The sequence below is a fragment of the Sminthopsis crassicaudata genome, chromosome 4, assembly GCF_048593235.1.
Source record: "Sminthopsis crassicaudata isolate SCR6 chromosome 4, ASM4859323v1, whole genome shotgun sequence".
NCBI lineage: Eukaryota > Metazoa > Chordata > Mammalia > Dasyuromorphia > Dasyuridae > Sminthopsis > Sminthopsis crassicaudata.
In genome coordinates, this window is record NC_133620.1 from 98,170,693 (window position 1) to 98,197,447 (window position 26,755).

General features: G+C 35.9%; 1 protein-coding gene across 2 annotated transcripts in view; it reads right to left on the reverse strand.

Moving 5' to 3' along the window:
* Positions 1-315: 315 nt before the first annotated feature.
* Positions 316-26,755, reverse strand: part of KDM5B (lysine demethylase 5B) — a 66,829-nt gene continuing 40,389 nt past the window's right edge. For both annotated transcript variants that reach the window (XM_074308813.1, XM_074308811.1), the window contains 16 exons: positions 26,302-26,464; positions 22,970-23,089; positions 22,133-22,327; positions 20,424-20,605; positions 20,103-20,227; positions 18,938-19,088; positions 18,723-18,837; positions 17,278-17,633; positions 16,043-16,181; positions 9,680-9,859; positions 8,360-8,518; positions 6,718-7,203; positions 5,200-5,311; positions 4,542-4,696; positions 2,670-2,990; positions 316-2,134 (listed from right to left, as the gene is read on the reverse strand). In XM_074308813.1, coding sequence (XP_074164914.1) covers positions 1,997-2,134; positions 2,670-2,990; positions 4,542-4,696; positions 5,200-5,311; positions 6,718-7,203; positions 8,360-8,518; positions 9,680-9,859; positions 16,043-16,181; positions 17,278-17,633; positions 18,723-18,837; positions 18,938-19,088; positions 20,103-20,227; positions 20,424-20,605; positions 22,133-22,327; positions 22,970-23,089; positions 26,302-26,464 — 3,097 coding nt within the window. In that variant the 3' untranslated portion in view covers positions 316-1,996. The remainder of the gene's footprint in view (positions 2,135-2,669; positions 2,991-4,541; positions 4,697-5,199; positions 5,312-6,717; positions 7,204-8,359; positions 8,519-9,679; positions 9,860-16,042; positions 16,182-17,277; positions 17,634-18,722; positions 18,838-18,937; positions 19,089-20,102; positions 20,228-20,423; positions 20,606-22,132; positions 22,328-22,969; positions 23,090-26,301; positions 26,465-26,755) is intronic.

The following is a 26,755-nucleotide window of genomic DNA, read 5'->3' on the forward strand; positions in this document are numbered from 1 at the left end:
ATGCAGACCTAAAATAGATCCTAGGCAGCTCCTTATCACAGCACTTCAAAAGCTTTCTTTCTTCTCATTAAACACCCTAAAAACCTCAGTTTCTGAAAGACAAGAAAGCTTAATAAAGCCTATGATTGGCTGCAGAATCCTCTTCCCCTTGGTATTAGATGAATGCATTGGTGTTGACATTCTGACTGTGGGAATTTGAGGGCCAAACCACATTGTATTTTAGTGGGTGCTCTATTAACCAGATTTTTTTCTAAGCCCAAGACCCCAAACAAGGAGACACCACAGGAACTGCATCAAAACTGCAGACAACTAAGATTGTTCATAAAGAGATTTAATTATTTAAATTGCATAAGGGGGCTAGTACATTTAATCTCCACTACATCACAAACTGCTAGGGTGTTTTTGTTTTTGTTTTTTAAAACCCACTAAAAGTTCTAACCCTCCCCTCAGGTTGATGGCTACAAAATGAGAAAAATGTTACCAAATGGTCACAGAAAGGGAAGTAGGCAAGAGAGCTTGTTATGTTTGTCAGTGATCTTCACTAAGACAGAGCTCTTTAAAAGAGGTGTGGGGAGGAAATGGTAATGAGAGGTACAGGAACCCCACTACTCCCCAACCCCATGCCCTGGTAGATAGAAATGAGAATGGGGAGGAAAAAAGAAATGGGAAGGCAGCTGCTCCTCCCTTGTAAGTGCTTAGCCCCATGGGAACTAAACTCTCCTTCAATTCAATTCTATAGGCCCGTCTATGAGGAAGAAATCTTTTTGGATTCCTTCCTGAGTTCTTGTCCTTAAAACTCTAGTTTCCTCTTTAACTTTAGTATATACAAAGAAAACATTTCATCAGATGGGGTGCCAAGCTGGAAAATTTGGGCATGAATGCCAACATTCTGAGAAAGGTTATCAACAGAATGGCTTTCAAGGACAGGTACTCTTCCCTATAGAGTATGAACCCACCCAAAGATGGGAAGGGTGAGGGATTCAGCAATAGAGCAAAGGAAGGGCACAACACACCAGAAGAAACCCATCTCCAGCCCCTTCATGTTGGGGCTTATTCTACGACAGCCTAACTGGGCAGAAGCAAGGCAAGCTGAAGGAAAAAAAGGTTAAGAGAAGCTGCATTCTAAAGGCTTTGAATAACCAAGATTTACTATTATGTCATAACCAAGGATTTATTCCACAATATAAACTGCAACATTTGATACAAGCTACCCCCCTCCCCGAGGGGAAAGAAAAAGAGAAAGCGAAAATACAGCTGTGGAAATTACTTACAGAGCTGTCTCCCTTCTATATCACTAGTCCATCAGTGGCACTAGATTCTAAACGTCTGCATCCCGTACATTAACCCAATGCTAAAGCACCACCACACTGTTCAGAACGTTTTTAATTCCAGCCACTGAAACCAGACATAGAAGTTATTGCTCAGATAAATAAACCTAATCTATGGGGAGGAGGAGGAAGGGGAAAGGCAGGAGTCGGAGAGCAGAGCAAAACAAAAACAAAAACCCCAAAGTGAAAAACTAAAAGTTCCCCCCAAATGGTAACAGTAAACAGGAGAGATTCCTCAAAAGAGGATTTACTGGAATTTCTGGTGCCACTCTGGGCACTGAAGCCAAGCTGGATTCTTAAGCCGGTAAATCCCAGACAGAGGTATGATTTTAATGCTGTCCATGAAAAGGTGCCAGCTTCACTCCCTTCTAAATTGGTGGAAACCCCTGCAAAAAACAGTCAGCATTTCAGACCTCAACAACCACAAACAGCTTTTAAGGGAAAAATACAAAAAGTGTCAAAAAAAATTTTTTTGTTAGTTTTTTCTTTTTTTCTTTTTTTTTTTTTCAAACAGTTCTGGAAAAATGATCCCATGAAGAATAGAAATAGCACCGTTTACAGGCTGGCTCTAATACCAGTCCTGCAGCTTTGCTGAGAAATTGCAGAAATCTTCTCGGAGTCCTGAATTACGTAAATGGGGGATTTGTTTTTGTATTGTTTTGTTTTTTTTACTTTCGGTTCGGTGCGTCCTTCACAGTACAGCGCACACAGATGTAGTCTTCCTTCTCTGCCATCTCAGGAGAAACACCAACACAGACCTGATGAAACCACTGATTGCAGCTGCCATCACACTGGACCCAGTCCACCTAGTTACAAAGAGCAGGGAGATGGGATTTTCAGAGGGGAAAATGAGTTTCAAAAATGGGCGGGCCAGCGGGCCAGGTTCAGGAGATCTAGACTGTTTCTAACTAACCCGCCAATATTTCACCACTGGGATCTCTGGCACAACAGTTAAGCCAGATGTAACGTAGCTGGACCACTAGCCAGAACCACCAAGTCAAAGCCATTCTTCAAGTTGACTGCTTTGGGGTTAAAACAGTGCTTCCCTGTGGTGGGTAAGCATTAAAAAACAATACGACAGCATCCCTCCCACCTTCTGAGCACCTGGATGGTGAAAGCTGGAAGAGGAGGCAAGAAAAGGAAAAAGGGAAGAGCAAGAGTTTCTTCGAGAAAAGGGAGAAGACCCAGTTACGATGGTAAGAGCAGAGAAATCAGTAGGGGTAGGGAGGAGCCATCGACTTCGATCAGCTCCAAGCAGATAAGCAGAAGAGAGACAGACCCAGCAGGGTGTCTGAGTTAGGGGGTAGGTAGCTCGTCCTCTATGGCCCAAACCTCACTGACCTCATCTCCTTCTGGCTGTAGGCAGCTCACGGCCGGGCAGATGGCATCTTCATCCTCAGAGTCCTCTTGTTCCGAGTAGGATGTGTCTGAGGGCAGGGAGTGAGTTTCAGTGGGACGGGCCAGTTCGTAGCTCCGTTCTTTCTCTTGCTTGAGATTGTTCATGTCCTTGGAGTGGCTCAGTTTGATTTTCTTCTTTTTAGGGGTCCGCGTTTTTTTAATTCGCTCCCTTCGCTCAACAGACAAACCCTCTCTTTCCAGTCGTCTCTTCAATTTTCTCTCAAGATTTCCAATTCCATCTCGCTTCCCCCGGCAACAGTCATTCTGGAAAAATGTGATGTCAAGATTAACTTTGATTTCCCAAATAATGCCCTCTGATATTTGCACTAAAATAAATGAATGAATAAATAAACAATGACTAGAGAGAAAATGTAAACTAGAAATTTGTAAGTAAAATCCAAGTATTTCATAACCTCTTCCCTAATCCACTTATAAATGCTAAGCAACCAATCAAAGGAAAAGAAGGTGTCAGAACCACCTTGGTTTTTGGGTAGGTAAACAGTCCCCCAATAAAAAAAAGTCTTCAAATTAAGTTTATTTTTTTAAATGCACATTTATCCTTTCTTTAGAATACAGATTTCTTACAGTAAAATGCCCTATTTTATCCCAGTGGTTTTAATGATACACAGATAAACTCCCTACCAAAACAAAGTAGCATCTTCAACATCATCTTGGGGAATTGCCAAAAGCTGTAAAAGGTTAAGTAGTTGCAACCCAAAATTAAAAGGATGAATATAACTATGCACTTTTTAACCTCAGGTGTAGTAGGTTTTATATCTAAAACCCAGATTTTAGGAGAAAATGTTCTACAGAATTGAACTAACATGGTAGATGCTACCTTTTAATACAGATTCCCTTATTCTGGGTATTGTCAATAAGTTCTTGTTAATTTTGTGCCTGGATCTCCAACTCAACTCCCCCTTTAAAAATATAAGGCTCTATTCTCTATCCTCTATGGATATCTTGAGATTTTCTTACTGGTCTATTCCAACAGTATTACTTTTTTTCTTATAAACTTCTTAGGGCCAACAATGATACTACTGGAGTAATTCACTAATACAGACAAACATATTCTCTATACCCCATAGAAACTCTCTTCTACAAAGTTGTTGAGGGCACAATAGATAGACTCAGTTGAATTAGTCTTCTAAAACATTATGTTTAGTCTAGGGATTCTTAGCCTGAAGTTCATGGATCTTGAAGTTCAGGAGATCCTCTTAACTTGGATGGGGGGGGGGGGGGAAGAGAAATCTTTTCATTAAGCTCTAACTGAGTCAGAGCATTTTCTTCAATACTTAAAACACTACTCCTGGTAGTCCCTGGGTGGTCACCAGATTTCCAAAAGAACCCCTACTTTAACCTCAATTATAGATTCAAGATGGACTTACAAGAATGAAAAACAAGTTTATACAACTATATCCAGTCACAAACAGCCCTTCTCCAAGTGGTATGTCTTTTATAAACTAGAAAGGAATTAGTTTCTCAGGATGTCCAAATGTTAGAAGATATGTCCCAAGTTTTAGAGTCAATGATGGGAGCAGGACTGGAGAAGTTACCTTATAGGTAGAGCAGTTTTGATCTGGCTCCAATATGCCATCCCTGGCTTTTATTTATGAGCCAATTCTCCTGGTACTCAAGTAGGAGACTGGCTAGTTACATTTTTTTAAAGTTTGGCATAATTAGAGCAGAAATTTAAAAGACAGATTGTTAATAAGTTTTATCTCCTGTGGCTTATTTTTTTTTCAATTATTGTTCCCAATTATATGTAAAAAAGTTAGTGACACAGAGCTTATCCTCCTCAAGCCTGATGCTTGCCTTCTCATTGGTGAGTCCAACAGGTGACCCTCGGTCAGGATGCTGAGTTGGGCTAGGCTTGGTGAGTAAAGTCTGATAGATTTCTTGAATCTCAGGCAGAGACACCTGGAGTAACTGGGCTTCTGTTAACAGTTCATCCACATCAGGAGTGATACCTATAAAAGATTAGAACAAATAAATCTTAACTTGATTATTCCTGACTTTTTCTTCCAAAACTGACAGAAAAGATTAGCTTTTGTAACCTCACATTAATCCTTAATACATGGAAGCTGGCAGTCCCAAATCTACACAAACCTGAACTAGTAAAGAAGCCAAGCTATCAGATACTAAGTCTAGTTGGTGGGTAAGGAACAGGATTCTACCAAGTACTCCAAACATTTTCAAAATCTGTTTAGAAACTTTCAGAGATCCATGAAGTTGGGAATGATAAATTAACCACAATAACATTCCAAAAATGAATTAATAAAAAGTTTCCCTTCCTCCCACCAAACTCCTTTGCATTTTTTGAGAGAGCAATAAACTTTATGATTAAATGACTAAAATGAAATTAAGTCAAGGACTTTTAATTAGACAACTGATTACAACAGTAGTAGAACCACGATAGAACTGCTTGTAACTTCTCTACACCAAACCCCAAAATGAATGGTAGTATACACACCATGGAGGGGGATGCAACTTCGTCCAGTTGAAAAGGGAGAGTGTAAGTAGGAGGATCTGTTATCCCAGTCATGGGGCAGAGAAAAGGACATTGCACCAATTGTCTGTGAAACCTAATAGGAGGAAAACATTTTGTAACAAGACTTTCCTAGCACAGAAATAATTTCTTACAGGCCCAGAGATGGAGCAGGATCACGTTGTCAAGATTGACAAGAGGGAGGCACAATGACTTGACTGCCCTAAACTGATTGTCTTTGGCATTTATCACTTTGGAATCTTCGAGTCTAAGCAAATGGACTCATCACTAAGGGAGCAGGCCTTTAATCTTCCCGGCTTCATTGAAATCAGTTTTACATGGCTACCTTGACAGTAGTTAATACTGTCTCTTTTTTAAATCTCTTTTCTTTATGGGACAGATCCAAACTAATAACTCTTACAGTGTACAAAAACTAAAGATTTCAATTAAAAATGCCAATTTACCACAAAAGTAGTAATATGTACCAAAAAAGATAACACAAACAATTACATGTTTGTAAGATAACAAAACATTTTTTTGACAAAAAGTTTTTGAAACTACTTGAAAACATTTACTCTAAAGTAGTCACAGCCAAAAGAGTAAGATAAAGGTTTGGTCACAAATAACTTGAAGTTCTTACTTGTAAAAACCATAAACTCTATATTACCAAGGAAATGATGAGAAATAAAGGGAACTAAGTAGTTCAGGGCAATAAACAAACTCAGTTACTGTCCAAATGAACTTGCAGACAATTCGAATAAGAGATTGGAAAAATACAGACTAATAGCCAAGTTCTGGTGTGTTTTTTTTTAAAACCTACCTAATAGAAAAGAAAACTTCCCTATCCCAAGTGAGTGTTGGTGCCATGCTTTTTAGCAAAACGCCACCAGAAGAATCAAATGTTATTTTAGCAAAATGCCACCAAAAGAATCAAATGTTATACTCATTTCCTTTACTCTCAGGTAAATGGGAGGAACAGCACTGATGTATGTTACAGGGAGAGGAAGAAGGGATACAGGAAGAAATTGCAGCATTTATAAAAACCTTTTTGAAAAAAGAATGGAGAAAATGGCAAGAGTTTTTTCCATTCTACTTGATGAAACTCACTTGCATGGACAGCGTAAAATTTAAACAGAAAAAAATATACAGACTAATGGATTTTTTGTGCAAATTAAAGGGAAGCAACTTGGAAAACCTGAGACTGCTCTAAATGAACAGAAGAATGAAGATCATTCTACAGATAAAGGCCCCACAGAAGCAGATGTGTCCACAGCCATGTGGATGAGCATATGCTTCAGGAAACAGACAAAATAAATCCCTTAGAAGACATTTCTTTGAGAAGGCAGTGGCGGTGGAGGCAGCAGCAGCAGCAGCAAACTGAGAACACATAACACACCAGTGATCCAGAGAAGAGGATGCTCCAGTAGCAGGGGAAGCATCCCAGCAACATGCATGGAAGTTATATGAGCTTGCCAGATTCTGAAAACCAAAGTCTAAGCCTACCTTATTTGTCTCTGGCACCTGGCCTGTTGAGGCCTGCCATCTGCTGTATAATAGTCCTGACCCCGCTCGGTCTAGTACCAATTTTAGGCTCCCTGAAGCAAGCATCTGCTGTGCTCTATGCTGCCAGTTCACGGTTCTTTCAATCATATACCGAAGAGCATCTCCTTCGGGAAGGCGAACACGGATTCGTTGAAGGGAAGCCAAAAGGGGCAGAATTTTCTCTAATGGGGGTTTCTCAGATCTTCGACAATAGGGACATAGCCAGACCCGGGGACCTTGCAAGATGCTGGGCACAGCCACACAGCCCGTGTGGAAGGCATCTCGGCAGAGTTCGCACTGAATCATAGGTGCAGCCGGGGATTTCTGACATAAGCAGATTTTGATTTCTGAGTCTTGGTTGGGAGACAGTAGTTTCCCTTCATTAGCTGCTCTCAGGGACTGCAAGGCTTCCATTTCCTTTAGCCGAGCTTCGCCAAGTGTTGCCATCTGCAAAGATGATGTGAAATCAAACTTTAATGATAGGGCACGGAGATTCCTTCTGGACACTTCCCAATGTTGGATGTTCCTGGAACTTTTGTGTTATTTCTCATATTAATCTCTACATTTGTTTCTTTTACATTCTAACTTCCTTAAAATTCCCAAATCCTACAACATAAATTTTCAAATTCATTACTTTTTAATTCTGTACCATAAACCCACAAACACTATGTCAATATAAAAAGATTAAACTTTGGTAACAAATTAGGAGTTGTTTATTTATAAACACACAATTCCTAATTTATTACCAAAGTTTAATTTGTCCTAACTATCTGGTTTAGATAGCAAGATTCTAAGAAACTTTTATCACTTGCTTCAAATGTCTCTTAAAATCATCCCAAGTTAAAATAAATCCGTACTTTCTCCCTTACAATTCAAAAGTAGTAATTAAGGAAACATTTTTCTTGTTCAGCATAAATTAGCTTATTAGTTACAATTGCTAAACAATGGACAATTCCAATCACAAATTTAATCACAATGTTTTTTAATCTCTTAAAGAACTCCTAGACTACAGAAAAAGCTCAACTACTGTTATTACTATTAAATCCATTCTATTGATTTAAAAAACCAACACCTCCCACTAACTTTACTGTGCTGGCTCTTTCTGCTCCTTACAAGCTATGATTCGAAAACCAGATTTTGCTGTCTGCTTAATAATTGTAGCTAACTCCCATCTTCCAACAAAGACAGCTTGCAATCCCCAAACTCAGTATTTGTATATTAACAGCCAAAAAGGTTAACAATTATAATACTTTGAAAGAGGGAGAAATAAAAAAAAATTTTTTTAAATAATTGATATAACTTAAGAGACCGTACCCATAAGCACTTTCTATACATTCTTATCTGTTCTCCCATTAACCCTATTGCAAATAAAAAATCTTGGAGAAGTGGGGAACTATGGTATGAAATATTGTTTGTTATCTGCCATATTGTCTGATCAGTTTATTTGCTCAAAATGTTTTGTATTTTTTTGTTAAAAGCAAAGGTCAGAGTGGGGAGAGATTCAGAAATGATTGTGATTAAAACTATAAACAAAAGATATTTAAAAAAAAAATTTTTTTTAAAGTCATCAATGTGGAAACTAATTTGAGAGAGAATAACATACCGCTGAAGCTGTTTCTTTACTTTCAGTCAAAGCTCTTTCAAGGTCACTCAGGCTTTCCAGTCTTGTGCTTCTCTTCTTTCCACTTGGAATAGGTTCTTTTAACTTTCTCTGCTTTTTCTTCAGTCCCATCGTACCCACATCACACCGGGGACAAAGAACCTAACATGAGTAACAAAGCACAATGTTTCAAAATCATCTGCTGCTATCAGGGAGGAACAAAATGATGCAAGGAAACAAAACCCTAACTCTAGATCCTGAGGTTTTAACTGGGGTTAAATGATCACATAGCTAGGAAATGTTAAGTGTATAAGCCACCTAGCTGCGCCCATATCTTTTTTTTTAATGATTTAAAATTTTAATAATTTAATTTTAATAATTTCCAAGTAAAATTTACCACTTTTTTCAATTACTTAAAAAATATTATTCTGAAAGAGTCCAAAATAGGCTTCACCAGTGTGACAGAAGGGCCCCATGGTACAAGAAAAAAAGGTTAGGTCAGAGACCAGGCTTTCTGGCTAGATAAATAGTCTAAAAAGTGCATTCTTAATTTCTTTTCTAGAGGAAGAGATCTAGGGTCAGAGTGCTCTGATTTAATGAGATTTAAAAAACACACAAAGCAGTTACTTGGAAAAGGAAGTTGAACAGTGTATTTAAATGAGATGCCAGATCATCAAGATTCTATTAACTAAAGCACTTCTATTCTCACCTGGCAATGTATCCCAAACCAAATCATCTAATAAGTAGGACACATCATGAGCTTGGCAATATAAGTCGCAGCCACAGAATACAAAAATCAAGTTCTGCTCCCAACATCTGGACTATACAGTCCTGGGCATGTCCTAACCTCTCAGTGACTCAGGCAGCTGTCTAAGATTGTAGAAGCTAGAAAACAGTCTCTAGTTCAAACAGGCAGATTTGGAATCTCCTCACCAAGTAGATTCTACACAAATGAAATCAAAGATCTGAACCAAAAAAAAGTAGGAAAACCATTTATGAGGTAATGGAGAAACTAATCCACAGGGATTCTGATAAAACTGACTTTTCTGAAGAACAGCTCAACTACTAATAGAACATGGTCAAAACGAAGGGTTAATAACTGAAGGCTAATAAGATTTATATGGGAGAATAAAGTATTTCCTTAGTCAAAGTGGTATCCTGGGATTGATCATCAAGTATATTTTGTAAATTTTTCAAGCATAAGTTCTATATCCCTACAAGGAAAAAAAAAATTGAGCATATAGCATTGATTTTATATATGAATGGCAATACATTTTATTGAGCCAAAAGAGACTTGGGTTGGCTAGTTTCAAGTTATCTTACCTCTAAGAGTGAGTATGGAGAATTTTCCATCAGAAAAGTATTGGCTGCACATTCTTTCCAAGATTGAACCTCAGCCACTAGGGATTCTAGTCTTGGCAAAGAATTCAGATGCACAGGGATAGCTCGGCCTCTTGAAACAAGTTCCATTAGTGTATCTAACACTGGTACACGGCCTCCAGCCTATACAATCAAGAAAACAGCTGATATTAAAGACAAAAATTTTTAAGAGGAATGGTTTTTTTCTGTTTATTCTTCTGATTTAAGAACAAATATGATCCTTCAACAAAGTAAAATTCACTGGTAGAAGATAGAAGGCAAAAGACTGAATTATGCCTGAGAGATAACCACCCAATTCCACAATTCCTGGGGACTTCAGGAAATGGCCTAAACTTTGTTCAAATTCAACCTTAGTTTAGCAGGTTGGTTTGGGGTTTTCTTGGCAAAGATACTGGAATGTTTTGCCTTTTCCTTCTCCAGCTTATTTTACAAAGAAACTGAGACAAACAAAATGAAGTCATGCAGGGTCACACAATTAGAGTTGAACTTGAAGCCCAGGACTATCCATTTGCCACCTAGATACCCCAGATTTCTCTTTACATTACAGGCATAAATTACGGAGTTGTATTACAAAAAGATTTTTTAATTTCAGAAAATTAAAATACTTGGTTTATTCTTTCTTGTACAAGTATAACCCCATACTGAAAAATGAAACAAAAACAATTTTTGCTGCTAAATGTTTGAGTCACAGCCCTGAAAACAATGATTTAAGAGCAGTTTTCACCATCATCTAGGGTATATTAATGCTTTTGCTTTGGTCATCCTTGAATTGCTAGTCCTTATTTGTCCCAACCAGCAAAAACTCCTCAGGGTAAGAGAACTTTGCCTGTGCTCCATCCACAGAATTCTTCACATACCTTCTGAGAACCATTTTCCAATTAAATTTTAGCAGCTAGAAAAATAATTTTGGCTAAAGAATTCATCCATATGTAAACAGATCCATCGCATGACAAAATGCAGAATTTCAAAATTTTTCAATGTACTAATCAATTATGCTATTTTTTCTTCTGTCTTTGAAATAATCTTCATTGTCCCCTCATATGGCATCTTGTATTTTTGTGTAAATATCAACACTGTGAATATTAACACTAAGCTGAATAGAATATCTACTTGTTTGTGTCACTCAAAAGCCTGAATATATAACCATGAATGAAATCAATGGCCTTAGGATAAGATTATGTGCTTCCCTTTAAATACATGATTGTCACTCTTGCCCCTGGTAACAAAAAAGGCATTTATCAACAGAACATTCTGGACAACATTTCAGTAACAGTGAAGTCTGATAGCTGACTGTTACTAATAACTAACTGTCACTATATAGTGACAATGTTTTTAGAAGGCTTGCAAATAGCTTTCCTAAAGTTAAATATACTAAATCCTAAGTACTTAACTTTCCCAACCAGGCACATTAGTGGCTATGAGGATTAGAGAAAATAATAAAGGTGCAATTTTATCTGCAAAAGTAGTAGTATTCATAAAAGAGAACTGAAAAGCTGGAAATACAGCTAAGTTTGTAGGAGGTTATAACCTCTCACTTACCTCTCCCTATCCCACACCATGGCCTTTTGAGATCATGGGCATCCCAGAACCACCAGGACCACCCCTCATATCTCTCTATCTATCTCTTTCTCTCTCTCACATACGTACACACACACACACACACACACACACACACACACACACACACAGACCCCAAATTGCTGCCTTGGAGTTCACATTTCTGAGAACCAGGGACTCAGCCCAAAGCACATGCTTTTCACCAGGGAAGAGTTCCACAAAGTTGAAAAGAATATTAGAAATGAGGATGCCTTTTTTTTTTTTTTATTACTTTAGAGAACTTCCTCTGCTCTTCCCCATACCAGACCAACTCATCCAGGTCTCTATAACACTGTATGGATTATTCTATGATTATCATGTGCATTATTATTGGTATTAATGTTTTGCTATAAATAACTATATGTGGACAAGAGTATTTTCAACAATCACTAGCAGTTTTTAGTGGTCACTGGAACCTACTCCTCATAGGTCCAACATATGACCATTCATAGTTTTTTTTTTTACTCCTGCACTACATTCTAGGAATGTTATCCCAACAAAAATTGGGAATTCTCATTTTACAAATTATGAAACTGAGGTATAGAAACATTCAGGGACTTGCTCATGACCACATAACCATTGATTTATTAAGTGCTGGATCTGGATTATGAAATGGACTTCAAGTTCAAGGTTCTTTTTGTTCTTCATTTCAGTCATATCCAGTTCCATTTAGGGTTTTTTGGGGATTGTGGAATAATAGACTTGCCATATACTTCTCTAGGTGAGAAAACTGAGGCACACAGAGTAAAGTGACATCCCTGGTCTGAGGCTAGATTTAAACTTAGAAAGATGAAGCTTGGGATTCATCCATTGTACTACCTAGCTACCCAGAAATGAGAAACAGGTGGCCACGCGGGATCAAACTAGCTAACAGTACCCACTCTGGGCTGGAAAGTGTGTGTAGTAAAGAATAATTAACTGTAGCATCAGTACTTCCTTGAGAAGTTAGTAAAATGCATCTAGATAAAAACAGAAAGGCAGTCATAGGACATGGAAACAACGTTTTAAAAGAGTACCTAAAGTGGTCTGTTAGCAAGGGATATCAGAGTTTTCAGAGGTGAAAATGAGGCAGATAACTATTTTACATCGAAACTCAAATCTAAGAATTAAAAAATTGTTCATTATCAATTAACTGCCATACTTCTCAGCTGTACTGTAATTATACCCGCAAAAATAAATATATAGCACTTAAAACTATTTAGCTTTCTTGAAGTAACATTAACATTAAAGAGCATCATCAAGAATGAACTAGATATTTTATAATGGTCACACTAACAGCTTCTCTTTTAGTGCTGTAAGCATTGTCTGTTGACAAACTTGGTATACTTTGATTATAAACTTTTTTTTAATAAGTCCTTACTTTTGGAAATTAAGTGGATACCCATCTGTTGGGGAATGGCTAAGTTAATAGTATATAAATGTAATAGAATATTATTTTTCTATTAAAAAACAATCAGCAGAGATTTAAATGAACTTATCATCATGAGTGAAGTGAGTAGAACCCAGAGAACATTGTTCACAGCAACAAGATTATGGGATGATCAACTGTGGGGAATGTGACACTTTTCAACAATGAGATGATGCAGGCCAGTTCCAATAGACTTGTGATGGAGAGAGCCATCTGCATCTAAAGAGTGGACTATGGAGACTGCATGTAGATCTCAACATAGTATTTTCATTTTGTGCTGTTTCTTTGCTTTTTTCCCTCAAATTTTTCCCCTTTTTGATCTGATTTTTCTTGTGCAGCATGGTAAATGTGGAAATTTGTGTAAAAGCATTGTACATGTTGAATCTATATTGGATTACTTACTATATAGGGGAGGAGGGGAAAAAAGGAGAGGGAGAAAAAAATATGGAACAAGGTTTTGCAAGAGTGAATGTTGAAAACTACCTTTGGAAAAAAAAAAAAGAAAGAAAAAAGGAAAGAAAAAAAAAAAATATCTTTATATGTATTCTGAAAAGAAAAAACTATTTAAAAAAAAAGTCCTTACTTGAAAAACTAAGTAATAATAAATTTAAAATTATTAGTTAAAAAATTCCATTGTATAGGTAATTTAGTCTTAGACAAACCAATTTATCGTTAACTGATGCATAATAATCCAAAGACATATTTACAATTGATATTATCAGTGAATAATCAAACTTTCCATACATTACAAATTTTACATTCTGAACTTAGAAGCTAACGGTATCTTAAAAATCTCAAATTTTCCATAATCGATATAGTCCTCTAGTTTTGTGTCATCAAGAGTTTGAAGGTAGTTTCACAAAAATATGAAACAAATATGGAATGAGCAAAATGGCTCTCAGTTCCAGTCAAAAATACCTATTCATATGTAATCCTGACATATCTGTGGCAAAGTAGCCCCTCTGAGAATAATTCAGAAGGTCCTTATTCTTCTACCCTCTGCTAATTTCCCTTCATGTTTTCATTGGGTTATTTTAAAGACAAGTGTAACTGCCTCTCCCATCTGTAATACCTCAATCTAGTTAGGTCTATTGAATGACTTCTCCATTTAAATAAAATCATCATCATTAGTTTTAGTTACTAGGAGTTTTATTTTTCTTCAATAATTAATAATAACTGACATTTTTAGGGCACTCTTTACAATTCTGGAAATACACCATTACTCCCTATTGTTTTCACCTGAGACTTACAACCTTGAAAATTATAGGTTGCATGTATAAATGAGGACACTAAGGCTTGAAGGGAGTAGAGGGTCTAATCCATAGCCTCAAAGCCAGAAAGTGTCAAAAACTAGAAATGAATCCAAAGATCTAAGGCACTACTTGAGCTACATTCAAACATACAGCCTTTCCAACCTTTTATAAATGCACAATAAATCCTTACAGATGCAGTCCATTCAAGGAGCATCATTTATAAAAGCAAGTGAACAAAAATTTGATCCCGCGTGGCCACCTGTTTCTCATTTAGAAATCATTTCTCATTTAAGGGGGAAAACTTCTTTCACCTAAGTTCAAAAACATCAGCTCAAGAAAATCTGGGAAGAGGAAAGAAATAAGCTCTTTGAATTTATCAGCTGAAGTTTGTAATCAGGAAAAGAAAGAATAAGACAGCATTTCAAATTAAGAAAAATGAATTTCTAATTTAGAAAATGGATATGTTGGTTGAATTTTTCCATTTTTATTATGAAGTGCATTTTTATTAATTTCCTCTCAAAATCTGTCAGATAACTTGTCTCCAAATATACAAAATGAAGTTGAAAGGCAGGAGAAAAAAAAAAAAAAAAAAAGCTATATTTTTTTTTTACTGAGATCTCCAATCTGGTTTTTCTAAATACCCTCCCCAAATTTCTGATCATTAAAATTTATCTCAGGGCACTCTAGTATATTTTATACACTTACATTTTACCTTATCTTTTAACACAGAAGCAAGAGCTCCTGAAAAAACTGTTTATTTCTACAGAGTTGGATTTTAATAATGTTATGGGGGCAGAACTTTTGGGAAAATGTCTTGCTTTTTACTAACCTAGATTTAGGTAACAAGTTAATCGTGGACTTTGTCTTAATGAAAGGCTGTGTTTCTTGCCTTTTCCAGGTCTTGATCCTGGCTTAGTAGGAAGCAGGTCTAAACTACAGGACATTCAGAGATAATGAAAGTTCTCCAAATTCCCGGCTCATCTCACATTTAAGATCTAATGGGGTAGATTTACTTAGTCTATTAACATTAAAGAAAGGTTAATGGTACTACTAGTATGTAGTCAGAAGCACAGAAAAATCCAGTTCATTTTAACATGTGCTACCATATCACTTTGGTAATAAGCTTAACTCTTGTCTTTCATAAGACTATTATACCTAGGATATCTTCAACATAAAGAAGATCTAACTCACTTCCAGTTGATCAATGATGGACAGAAACAACTAGACCCAGAGAAGGAACACTGGGAAGTGCATGTAAATTGTTAGCACTACTGTCTATCTACCCAGGTTACTTATACCTTCGGAAGCTAATACTTAATGTGCAACAAGAAAATTGGATTTACACACATATATTGTATCTAGGTTATACTGTAACACATGTAAAATGTATAGGATTGCCTGTCACCTAGGGGAGGGAGTAGAGGGAGAGAGGGGATAATTTGGAAAAACGATTACAAGGGATGTTATAAAAAAAAAAAAATAAATTACTCATGCATATATACTGTCCAAAAAAATTTTATAATAAAGTGACTGTTTTCAATAAAAAAAATAAATAAAAAGACTTATACCTATTAGATGCAGAAGATCAGTCATGTCAGATGTTCTTCAGCAACTATTAAGAAGATTATTACTCAAAAATTTAACTTTTATATTTTTTGGGTTTAATATAATTCAAGTCAACAGACACTTCTCTGACTTCAAGTTACTGATAACCTTTTATCTCCTACTTTCATCTTCTTGTACTACCACAGACTATCAGGAAAAACAGGGATGAAGTTTAACAACAAAAACCCGTCTAGAGAAAACCGAATTGAGAAATGGAAGGGGAAGAAGAGATGGGGTACCTGGCACAAAAATCTAGAAAGACTTTTATATATATAGCATCATCCCCTTTACCCAAAATTGTACCATGCTATATTTACCTTGATAATGGCCCCTTAATGTAAAAGGAACCCCCCCCCACCTCACTCCAAAATCAGTACATGCCAGATACATATAGAGAATGAGTAGAAACAATCATAATGGGATTTTTTTCTAAGTTACACCAACCTGAAGGACTTCTACTTCCTGAAGCCAGTCTTTGGCTTTCTGTACAGCATCTTTCAGAGCAAGGCCATTTGGGAGGTATGCTGGAATTTCTTCAATTTCCTTGACTGCTGCTGCAAGGCTATTTAATGAGTGTCGTGGTCTATGGAAATGAGATATTCAATACACTTAGCATCTGATGCACAAATTAATTTTATACGATAGAACCAAAACACTAATAAAATTGGTATTACAAACAAAAATCTTTTTGATTTCAGTTTTCAAATACAATTTAGCTATGGATAGCAGTCACTTCTGTGTCATATGTTTAATCCAAATGATGGCTGACTGCTACAGACTTAAATGGTTGCAAAGTCTATAAATGAAGTTGTGTCTTGTTCTTGGCTCTGTGGTCTGTGATTACCAAAAAACTCCATTTGAAGGATAACTTGGTAAAAATTCCCTCCATGCTAAAAGTTAGGCATTGTTCTACACAAAACAGTACATATCAAGATGATCAAGTTAGATCCAATCCCAAGGACAACAGGTAGCCCCCCTCCCCTCTCTCCTCAATCTTGATTCCTCCACCCTACATACAAGAGTAATCTGACAACCAGGAAATGAACTTGATTTCCAAGTATGTTAGTATTTTTTGCCCTGTTCCATGGCCAGAAATGACATTAGTAAAATTAGATTGAAAAGGGGGAGTAAATAGTAGCATATGGACAGATTGCTGAATCTTAGAATTAAAAGGCTTTCACCATCTAATCCAAAGGACTATCTAGTCCAATTTGCAATCTCCTGTGAAAATTTCCCAAGTTATCCTGATGATCACTACTGATAAGTAGTTTTTTTCATGTCTGAATAAGTCTAATTATTGAGTTTTTCCTTGTAAGTTATTACATTCAATTTGTTATTCAACAGCTGTAGCTTTAAGTTTTGACACTTGTCATGAAGAGTAATCTGCAACAGTTGGCTCTATACAGAATTCTAAAATAAAGATCATTTCACTTTAAACTAGGAATTCACTGTCAAAATCCATGGACAATAACAACATAAATTCAAAAGCATCTCTTCTATCCCCACCTCCTCTATCCCCATAGACTCTGCTTGCTCTAATACTGGAATACAATCTGGTTATAAAAACATGGACTAACATGGTCAAGTAAAGTACAGATTCTACTTCTTTTTAGGAACATCTTTTCTACCCATTTAAGTATCACTATCAAATGGGGAAAAAAGATGAAATTGGGTTTCACCTGGCCTTGATGAGGCTCCTGGCTTTGTCATCCCAATGTTCTGACACAGTAAGCAGCTCCTGTAGCCTCGCCATGGCCTTCTCCACTGCTGAGTATGGGGCCAATCCCACTCCCAAGTCTATGAGACGTCTCATATCATCCAGGGTGAGGGAGCTGGGATCTAAGCAAGCGCGGTGAACTTCTTCTAGCCAACGAGCCTGTTCTAGACGTATACGCATCTCAGAAAGCTGTGGAAGCTCAACATCAAATTCAAAACTGACATCCAACAACTCCTGCAGCTCAGCAGCGCTGGGCATTTCTTCAGATAGTAGTTTCTGGCTGTGTTGTTGGAAATCTTCCACCCTATTCAAGAGATCCTAGAAAATCAAATGGAGAATTAACCATAACTGATGAAGATACATTTTAACTAAAACCTGTTTCAAGATTGTCAAGTGCTTATTTTAATAACTGAACTTAATTTTATTTCACACTAATTTAATAAGATGTGTATGCCTACCAGACTCCTGACAGAGATGATAAACAGAATGCACACTGAGATATGTATCTTTTATACATAGCCAATATGTGAATTCTATATTAACTATATATAATTTCTTATAAGAGGTATGTGTATCCCCATCTTCCCTCCCCTACTGGGTAAGGAAAAAAAATTTTTTTTTTTTTAAAGTGCACAGACAGACAGGAACTACACCTATGATTTCCTTGGTTTTGAGGACTTCCAACTAAGGAAACTCCCTCTCTCTATCAATGCAAGCCAGAATTCCACTTTTAAGGTTGAGAAAGCCCACTAAAGCAAAGAGAGAGTTTGTAAAGGGCCTTTTCAGAGGAAGGAATCACTGGCAGTGTGTGTTACAAATGAGACTTGAGTCTTCCTGGCTTTGAGCCAAGCTCCCTTAAATATCCTATACTATTCTGACAGCCTCTGAAGGACAGTAATATAGATAATAAATGCTAGATAGCACTTTTAAAACTTTTACAAAGTACTTTCCCCACAGCCTTGAAATCAATAGTATGGTGATTCATAAAGCAATGTGTCTTAAAAATACAAATTTAAAAATAAAGAAATTAATAGTATGATGATCCCTATTTAGAGATGGAGCAATACCCACAAAATTAGTAAAAGGAAGCTTAGATCTCCCCTGCTCTAAAGAAGCATTCTTTACAAAAGACAAAAGTATACACTAAAATGAAAGACCTAATTAAAGGAAGAATTCTTAGTAGCTTGGAGCTGAAATAAACAAATTCTTTTCTATCTCAAATTCACAACAGGTAAAGATTATTGCAAAACAGACGTTTTTTCAAAGGTTTGTACAACAATATACAATAGTTTAAAAAATAATGTTTCCATGAAAGCACCCCCAGGCACAAACCTCAAAGAGGTTAACTAATTCCACCACCCCAGTAAGCAGATTTATAAGAAAGTCCACCCCCAACCTATCTCCCACCTTCAGCAGTGGTGTTTGACTGAGAATGCACGGAAGAGCATATAGTTGTTTCACAAAAAGTCTAAGTTCATTGACTGTTAACTGATTCTGGGATTTCCCTCCACCAGAACGGTACCTGCAAAAATAACCAAGAAGTCTCATTAAAATATAAACATCTACAGGCCATGGGTTTTCAGCATGTTCCACCCTATTCCAAGTCAAAACTATGTCCATACCTAGTCTGCCTTTTGCCATTGAGCAGCTGCTGTGCCACAGACGCACACTTATCAGCATCCTGCGTGACTAAGCGAAGATGGCGCAAAAGATCATTGTCAGGAAATTTCTTTATTTCAGATTCTTCTATCAGAGCCTTAAAATTGATGAGGCCTAGAAACAATACAAGCATATAAACAAATATTCTTAAATAATAAAAATATTTATATGTAAAATTAATATGTAAGCCATTATCTGCCACCAGTATCCATTTATTAGCCCTATCTTTTAAAGTATAAAATTGTCCCCCCCAAAAAAACCAAGAAATTAGAAGCAGTTATGTTGTAGAATAAAAACGTTCATTATAAAATGCAAAAGTACAACCTGCTCTAATTGATGAACCAACCTCTTTAAATAAGAGACTTCAGTTAGAATTCAGTTAATAGAATGGAAATATATACAAAGAATGCTATTAAAAAAAAGGGAAGAATTCTGAGGGACAGGAGAAAGAAAACAAGGCTGGGTGTGGTGCCGAAGACCTCAAAAGAAGATTGAAACAAGATGGAAAAGAAGAGAAGACAACTACTTTCTAGAATAACAGCAAGAGGAACTTTTCCTGAATGATAAAGAATAAATATTGATAAATGATAAAGAATGATAAAGACCTTGTTTTCAAGTAGCTTTACAGTGACAAGATAGCATTTCATTAATTTAATCAAACAAAATGCTCCCCTTAAAAGTATTTAATTATCTCCAGTTCTGGCAAAATATCTACTAGTACCTCCAGCTGTTTAAGTTCCCATACACAAAGATTTAAAACCTTCACCCCCTAAACTAGAAGTTTTAAGATGTTTCACTCAGTAGATAAGACAAAAGTCATCAAAAGTAAACAATACTATAGACAAGAAAACTTGGTGATATGAATTAATATACAGAAGGGAAAGAGGTTTTTAAGACAAAAATCAGAGGTAGTTATCTACATTTTGCTTTGTAAATAACATAGATGTACACACAACTACTAGGTCTATATATAATCATGGACTCCTAGCTTACGTCTGCCATTAATCTAAGATTTGACTAGAAAGCTAGAAAAACAACTATGCAAAGCTTCATTACTAATGATCATTATGTTTTATGTGCTTTTCAGATGAACAAACAGCATCATCTTTATTGTACTGTATCGCATACTTTTTTTATTGTTGATCTTGGCTTCCAAAGCTTCATTCACATTCAATGCCCATTCATTATATGATTCTGCTCGGAGTTTCAGGGCATTCATCATAGGATATAGGTCATCCAGAGTATATCTGTACCTAGAAGCAAGAAAACCTATTTCAGTCTGACTTATACACATATCACAAAAATAAAATAACGCAGTACAAAACATTTCCATCCGAAATATAATTGTTACAATAATGTATATGAAGACTAGGAATGTAGAAAAAAATAGCATGCTCTCACAAAGACATCCTTAACCTTTAAAGCATTGAAAGAAATAGTTCTACTCACCCCAGCTTATACTTATAGGCAGGACAAGAACACAGGTCTTCTACATGATGGAGACACACCAGCAGCCCAGGTTTACAAGAACAGGACACCCCAGACATGAAACATGTGGTCTTGCATTTTATGCATTGGCGCTCATCATCTGGTAACAGTTCAAAATCCATGCGTTCTGAATCGATTACTCCCTACAATAAAGTTTGCTTTAGAAAGCTCCAAAAAGATTGTATAAACCACTAAGCATAGAAAAAAAAATTTTAATGAATAGGAAAGAGAAAGAGTTTGGGAAAGCAAAGGTATAATATGGTAAATTTAAACTAGTCTATAAATGTAGAAAAAGATTTTGCCTCTGAAAGTGCTGTCACAGATGAGCTTTGGATATGAAAAACCAACACAATATAGGAATTCCACAGCATACAGGAACTTCAAAGTAAGATATCAATTCTATTCCACACTGATCAGGTCGATACTAGACTACTAGTTCTGGGAATGTAAATGTTTAATATAGCAATTAAAATGATTAAATACTAAAGTGATTACTGATATTGATATAAAATATTAAAATGATTAAAATAGGTGAGTCTTACAGAGAACTTTGACATACATAGAATAGTTGCCATGGGAAGATCAATACAGATGAATCATGATCAGAAATAAGACTGAAAAAGGCAAGATTAAGTGGAATAGTAATTATATGGCTTGGGACGCTAGTCTTCTTTTAAATAAAGAGCTATCAGAAAGAAAAGGGGCCTTCATTTTTTGGTTTCTCCACTAGAAGCAGAAAAATCTCCAATATGAACAAAGTATTGTCAGATAATAGAATGGATCATGAAAAAAAAGGAAGCTTTTCCCCTTAGATCTTTAACAACATAATATTGCAAGATATTTCATTTTCAGTTCTCTCTACAAAACTTAGGATGGAGTAGAAAATAAACATCAAAATAATCCTTCAAGGCAATACAAAAAAGTGTACAACTGGGTAGCATATTTGGAGTCAGCTAGTTCAAATTCCAGCTCAGATACTTATTAGCTATCTGACCCTGGGCAAGTCACCTTAATCTCCATCTGATCTTTATAAAATGGAGAGAATAATAGCACCTTACCTCCCAGGGATAATATAAGGATAAAATTGTTCTTGCCTCTCTGTGCCTTGGGGTTTTTTTTTTTTATGAATAATATACATACTTTACATAATTCACCAATTCAAACAAAATTGGCTATGAAATCTGGACTCATGATTTATTCAGGATAAAATTAAAAAGTCTGTGCATTATTCTTATCCTTTACAGGGAGATGATGTGTATATATAGACTATTACAACAGAGCCTGTTCCAGAGAATGGATAAGAACAAAAACTCAAAAACTTTGTTTTCTGTCAGGAACTCTTCAAGGAGGTATGATTCAATAGTCACTGCCTTTGTTCTATAGTATGCACTTTAATCCAAAGTAACATGGAAAGCTCAAATGCTTTGTACTAGTATGTAAGTCTAACAAACAAAATAAAAACATTTCCAAAAGGCAAAAGTCACTAACTTTTAACCAGGAAGGATTTATTTTTGTTTTTTTAAAGAAAGATGGAAAAAAAGATTACTTATTATTTAATAGAACTTATTATGAATGACCTGCCAACAAAATTAACTTCCAAATTTTGACATACACAAAAAAATTCTAAAAATGAGAATACAATCATAATAGCCTTAATGCATAAACCTTACCAACTTGCGAACAGTCTCCCTTAAGGTCTTTTCATCTTCAATCATAATGGCCATATCTTTCTGAACAGTTGAAGCAACGACCACATCTAGTACATCAGCTTTGGAGGCCATTTTACAAATCATCTCATCATGAGAAAATACACAATATCGGTTCAGCAACCGATAATGCTCCACACACTGACGTCCTAATGGAAGCTGTATCAAAAGATAAATACTTCAATGGAAAAAAACAAATTACAAGCAGATGACCTCATAATGTGTTTTGTAAATCTGATTTTTTAAACTATACTATATCATGTTAAAGCAACGTACAATCTATATAAAACAGATAAAATTATTTCAAAAACAAACTTCTTCAGAAGAATTCAAACAGCTTCACACGCTACAAAATCCTTTGGTCCAACTAGCAATTTTTTTCAGGAAATTTTTTGCTAAAAATAATATGCCAAAAACATGAGACTAAAAAAGCAAAAAAGGCTATGAGAGAAATTTTAGAAAAACATATTTAATAAGTTTTCAATTAATAAAGAAACATTAAGCACTATGTGCCAAGTAGTTGTATGAGGATGAGCATTCAAAAAAGAGGCAAAAGACAGTTCTTTTATCAGAGATCAAGCAGAACAAATAGTGCTCCAGTTCAACTCACTAATATTAAAATATACTTATGTTAACATTTTTGGAACAAACCATTAAGAGAGTCAGCAGTTATTAACTAAAATGACCACTTTTAAGTTGACTGCCCATGTGGCAATTAACAATTTAACTTATACATGAAACACAGAAAAATCAAAAAATATTTTAACATATTAGTATATATTAGTATGTCTTAGTACATACCCAATCAACAGTGCAGAAATTAACTGCTTCAGCAAAATTGAAGCCCTGGTTAAAACCACTGTGATAGGCTCTTGGAAAGGTAATCACAAACTCGCCAGCACACTGATTAGTTCGGTAAACCTAATAGAAAGAAATAAAAACAATGTATTTCTAAGGTGGACAACATGTATAAAGCATATGAAACAGAGATAATCAAGTCATTTTGACATTTTCAGCAATAATCCCATAGGTGCACACATCAGTAAATGGTACTGAATAAAACTTCATTCGGTGGTTAAGATAGCTGACTTCTGAGGGCAACAAGGTTGCACTAATAGATTCAAATGGAAGCGATTCAGTTTCCTGGCACGGTTCTGGTAGACTATCCAGGATTCACAGACATACAACAATGAGGTCAGAACAGCAGTTCTGTAGAACTTCAGTCTTCACTCTTCTCTCATACTTTCCTAAACATGGAGGCTAGCCCAGGTACACATCAATATTATCGATGTAGACATCTCTGAAAAGATTACACTTATTTCTGTCACAAAGTGATCACAATGTACTTTTGGACATCATTGCTGCCTCCCCACCAAAAACATATTGCTAAAATTTTAAATTAGCCTATGATGGTTTTACAAAAGGATTTGTATTTTTCCTTAAAATAGTATATAAGTGAGTTGATGATAAACCATTGCAAATATTAAGCTAAAATATAAAATAAAGGAAATTCTAACTGCATATAATCGGAGTCATTTAAGCAATCATCTAAATTTTAGGTCACCAATTATTTGTAATCAAAGAAAGATTCCTGGTTACCCTCATTAGGGGCAAAGGATAATGACATCATCATAATGTTGACGTTCTATTAAAACTCCACTAAAACCAAAACATGATGCCTTGCTCTACAAGGAGGTTACTTGGGCTTCTATGGCCAATGGACATTCAAGCTCTGAAAGTACCTATTCAAGGTAATTTGAGAGTCTCTCATGGCAAATTTAGCTGACTTCAAAGAATTCTTCACCAGATAAATGGCTTCTAAAAGTTGACAAATAAATGAAAAAGTTTATGGAGGCTTGGAGATCTTGATATGGAAAAAAGAATACTAGTACCACAGGATGTTAGGAACAATAGTACAAACAACTACTTTCTACTCCAAAATATGGCACTCAAAACACTATGAAGTGTTATCTCTAAAGGGAATTCAACATTCAAATAGCAAACTGACTTCACCACCCTACTGGACTTGGACTGGACTTGAATCTTTTCAATCATCTTTCATTTTTAACTATACATTGTGAACTAAGGAGAGCCAATTTCTATGTGTACAAAAGTTGGAACAACTACAACCTTATTTTTTACATAATGAGTTAACCACAGTAAATAAGAATTTAGCAAGATTCACTGAAAAATTTCCAGACACTTAATTTTAAGATTAATAATAATTTATATTGGCAGTAAAGTAAGGCATGAAACAAAGTCGTTCCAAGAAAATAAAACCATTGGTCCAGGTATTAACTGATCAAAGAATTTTCCTATAATGAATTGCACATATTTAATCCATATTATCAGATTGCTTGTTGACTTGGGGAGGAGGTCTAAGGGAGAGAGGGAGAAAAATTTGAAACAAAATATTACAAAAATGAATGTTGAAAACTATATTTATATGTATTTGAAAAAATAAAATAAAGAAAAATTTTTAAAAGACTCTCCCTATAACATATAATCACAAACATCTTTTAAGCATAAACATACCAATGCACCCACCATTCCATTTTTTGAGCAGCTCTCAAACATATTTTTGCATTTGAATAGTTTTAAGGTTTGCAAAGCATTTTTTTTTTTTTACTGTTAACTCATGTGATCTTCACAACAACCTTATGAGGTGAATACAATTATTATACCCATTTTACAGTAGAGAAAATTGCAGCAAAGAAGTCATAGAACCTGCCCAGGGTCATATTACTAGTAAATAATTGGATTCAAACTCAAGTCTTCCTGACTTCAAGTCTTGAACTCTATCTATTGTCTCTTTCTATCATACTGCAATCTGGCTCTATGTAACTTCACTCACTGTAGTTCTTTTTGGGTGAGCCCAGTAGAAAAAAGCCAATTAATATCTCTTTCCACAAAGCAGCCCTATTAACACTCCAAAATGACCATCATTTTCTTAAAGCTTTTCACCTACATTCATCTTACAATTCCTTCAACTACTTCTTGCATTCCATATCTTCTTGTTCTCTCAATTCAGATCATCCTCTTCTGGATGTCCCAGCTCGTCACTTTCCCGGAAATTTGGTTCCCAGAAATAGACACCAAACTGAATACCAGAGTTGTGCCTATGGCATGGTCCAAAAATGGAATTAGAAATCCAATGGAAAAAGCAATGATTTTGCAATCAGGAGGGCATAGATTAAATCTGAGCTCTATCACTCATGCCTGCATGACCCCAGGTATTTCACTCAACTTCTCAGCACCAATTTCCTAATCTGTAAAATGAAGACAATGAAGTAGTTCATTTTCCACTCTCAATCTATGATCCTTGACCTCTATGTATCTGAACTATCCATGCAAATGGCAGTGTAGAGAATGCCATTTGAGTTGGCCGATCCAAAGCAGAACAAAAATGAGGTCTAGGTTGACAAAGTATATTTTCCTTATTTGTAATAGCGCATCTAATTACTGGTTGTGAAGAGGTCAAAGGAGATAGCTCAAGATACAAATGATTAACAGAGTCTTACATCCTCAAGAGAAATTCCTGTCTTATACAAACTTCAAAGGATTTACAAGCCTCCTGAGGAACTTCTTTGATATACAAACTTCTCTATATCCGAAGGAAGCAGAAAAGTCCTTTGTAAATACAAACTGTTTTATGATCCTGTTTGTGTATAAAACAGACCTCCAAAATTCTATTCCTTGCAAATAGGCTTTTCTCTGTCTTTTGCCTGCTGACCCTGAGACGTCCCTTTCCTAATCAAGATTTTGTTTTAACACAGCAATTGAGTAGGTGAATTAATTCGCTACAAATCCAGCTTTGGTACTTTGGAAGGAGAAAGACAGCCAGCCAGCCAGAAAGAAACCACTGACCCATCTCTGCCTTAGTTTACCACCCTCTTCATTCACCCTCTTCAGTTGCACTCTGAGTTGGTTTTTACATCTTAAAAACCCACTGGCTTCATGGAATGTGTTATTAAAAATACACCAAACAGCCGTTTCTGCTATCAAATTATGCTATGTGAGAAATTCTTAGAACTGAAACAATTTCACAAAAAATAATGAGTGTCTAGAAAAGGGAGAGGAAAAAAAAATGAAACAAGGGAAGAGTGGCAATAGGGTAAGAGCTTAAAACATACAGGCACACCGTGAGCCATTAGGGTATTTGGGTTCATGATAGTGACAAGCTGGTGGAGGAGATCTGGCTGCGACACAAAGAGCTCTGGAGCCAGTTTCTTCATTACATCTTCCAGCTGCTCTGCTGCATACCCTGGGGCTCCATACCAGGTTTTTGGCTCCCCCCTACAAACAAATTAGAAAAATAAATAAATAAATAAACATGTAACAGTCTCTTCCACTAGTCCTTGCTCTACGATGTGATATCTTGAAACCTTCCTATTTTCAGGTCCTGCTTCAAACGACTGCTATAAAGGGATGGTCAAACAGCAAATAATTTGCCTAAGTGTAGAAATTACTTTTTTTTCAAGTGTTAAGTAAAAGAAAATTAGTTGGTTTTTTTTTTTTATAAACCCCTATAGGAAAAAAAAAAAATCAGATAGATTTCTAAGAATTGCAATATCAAAAGTCTAAGAC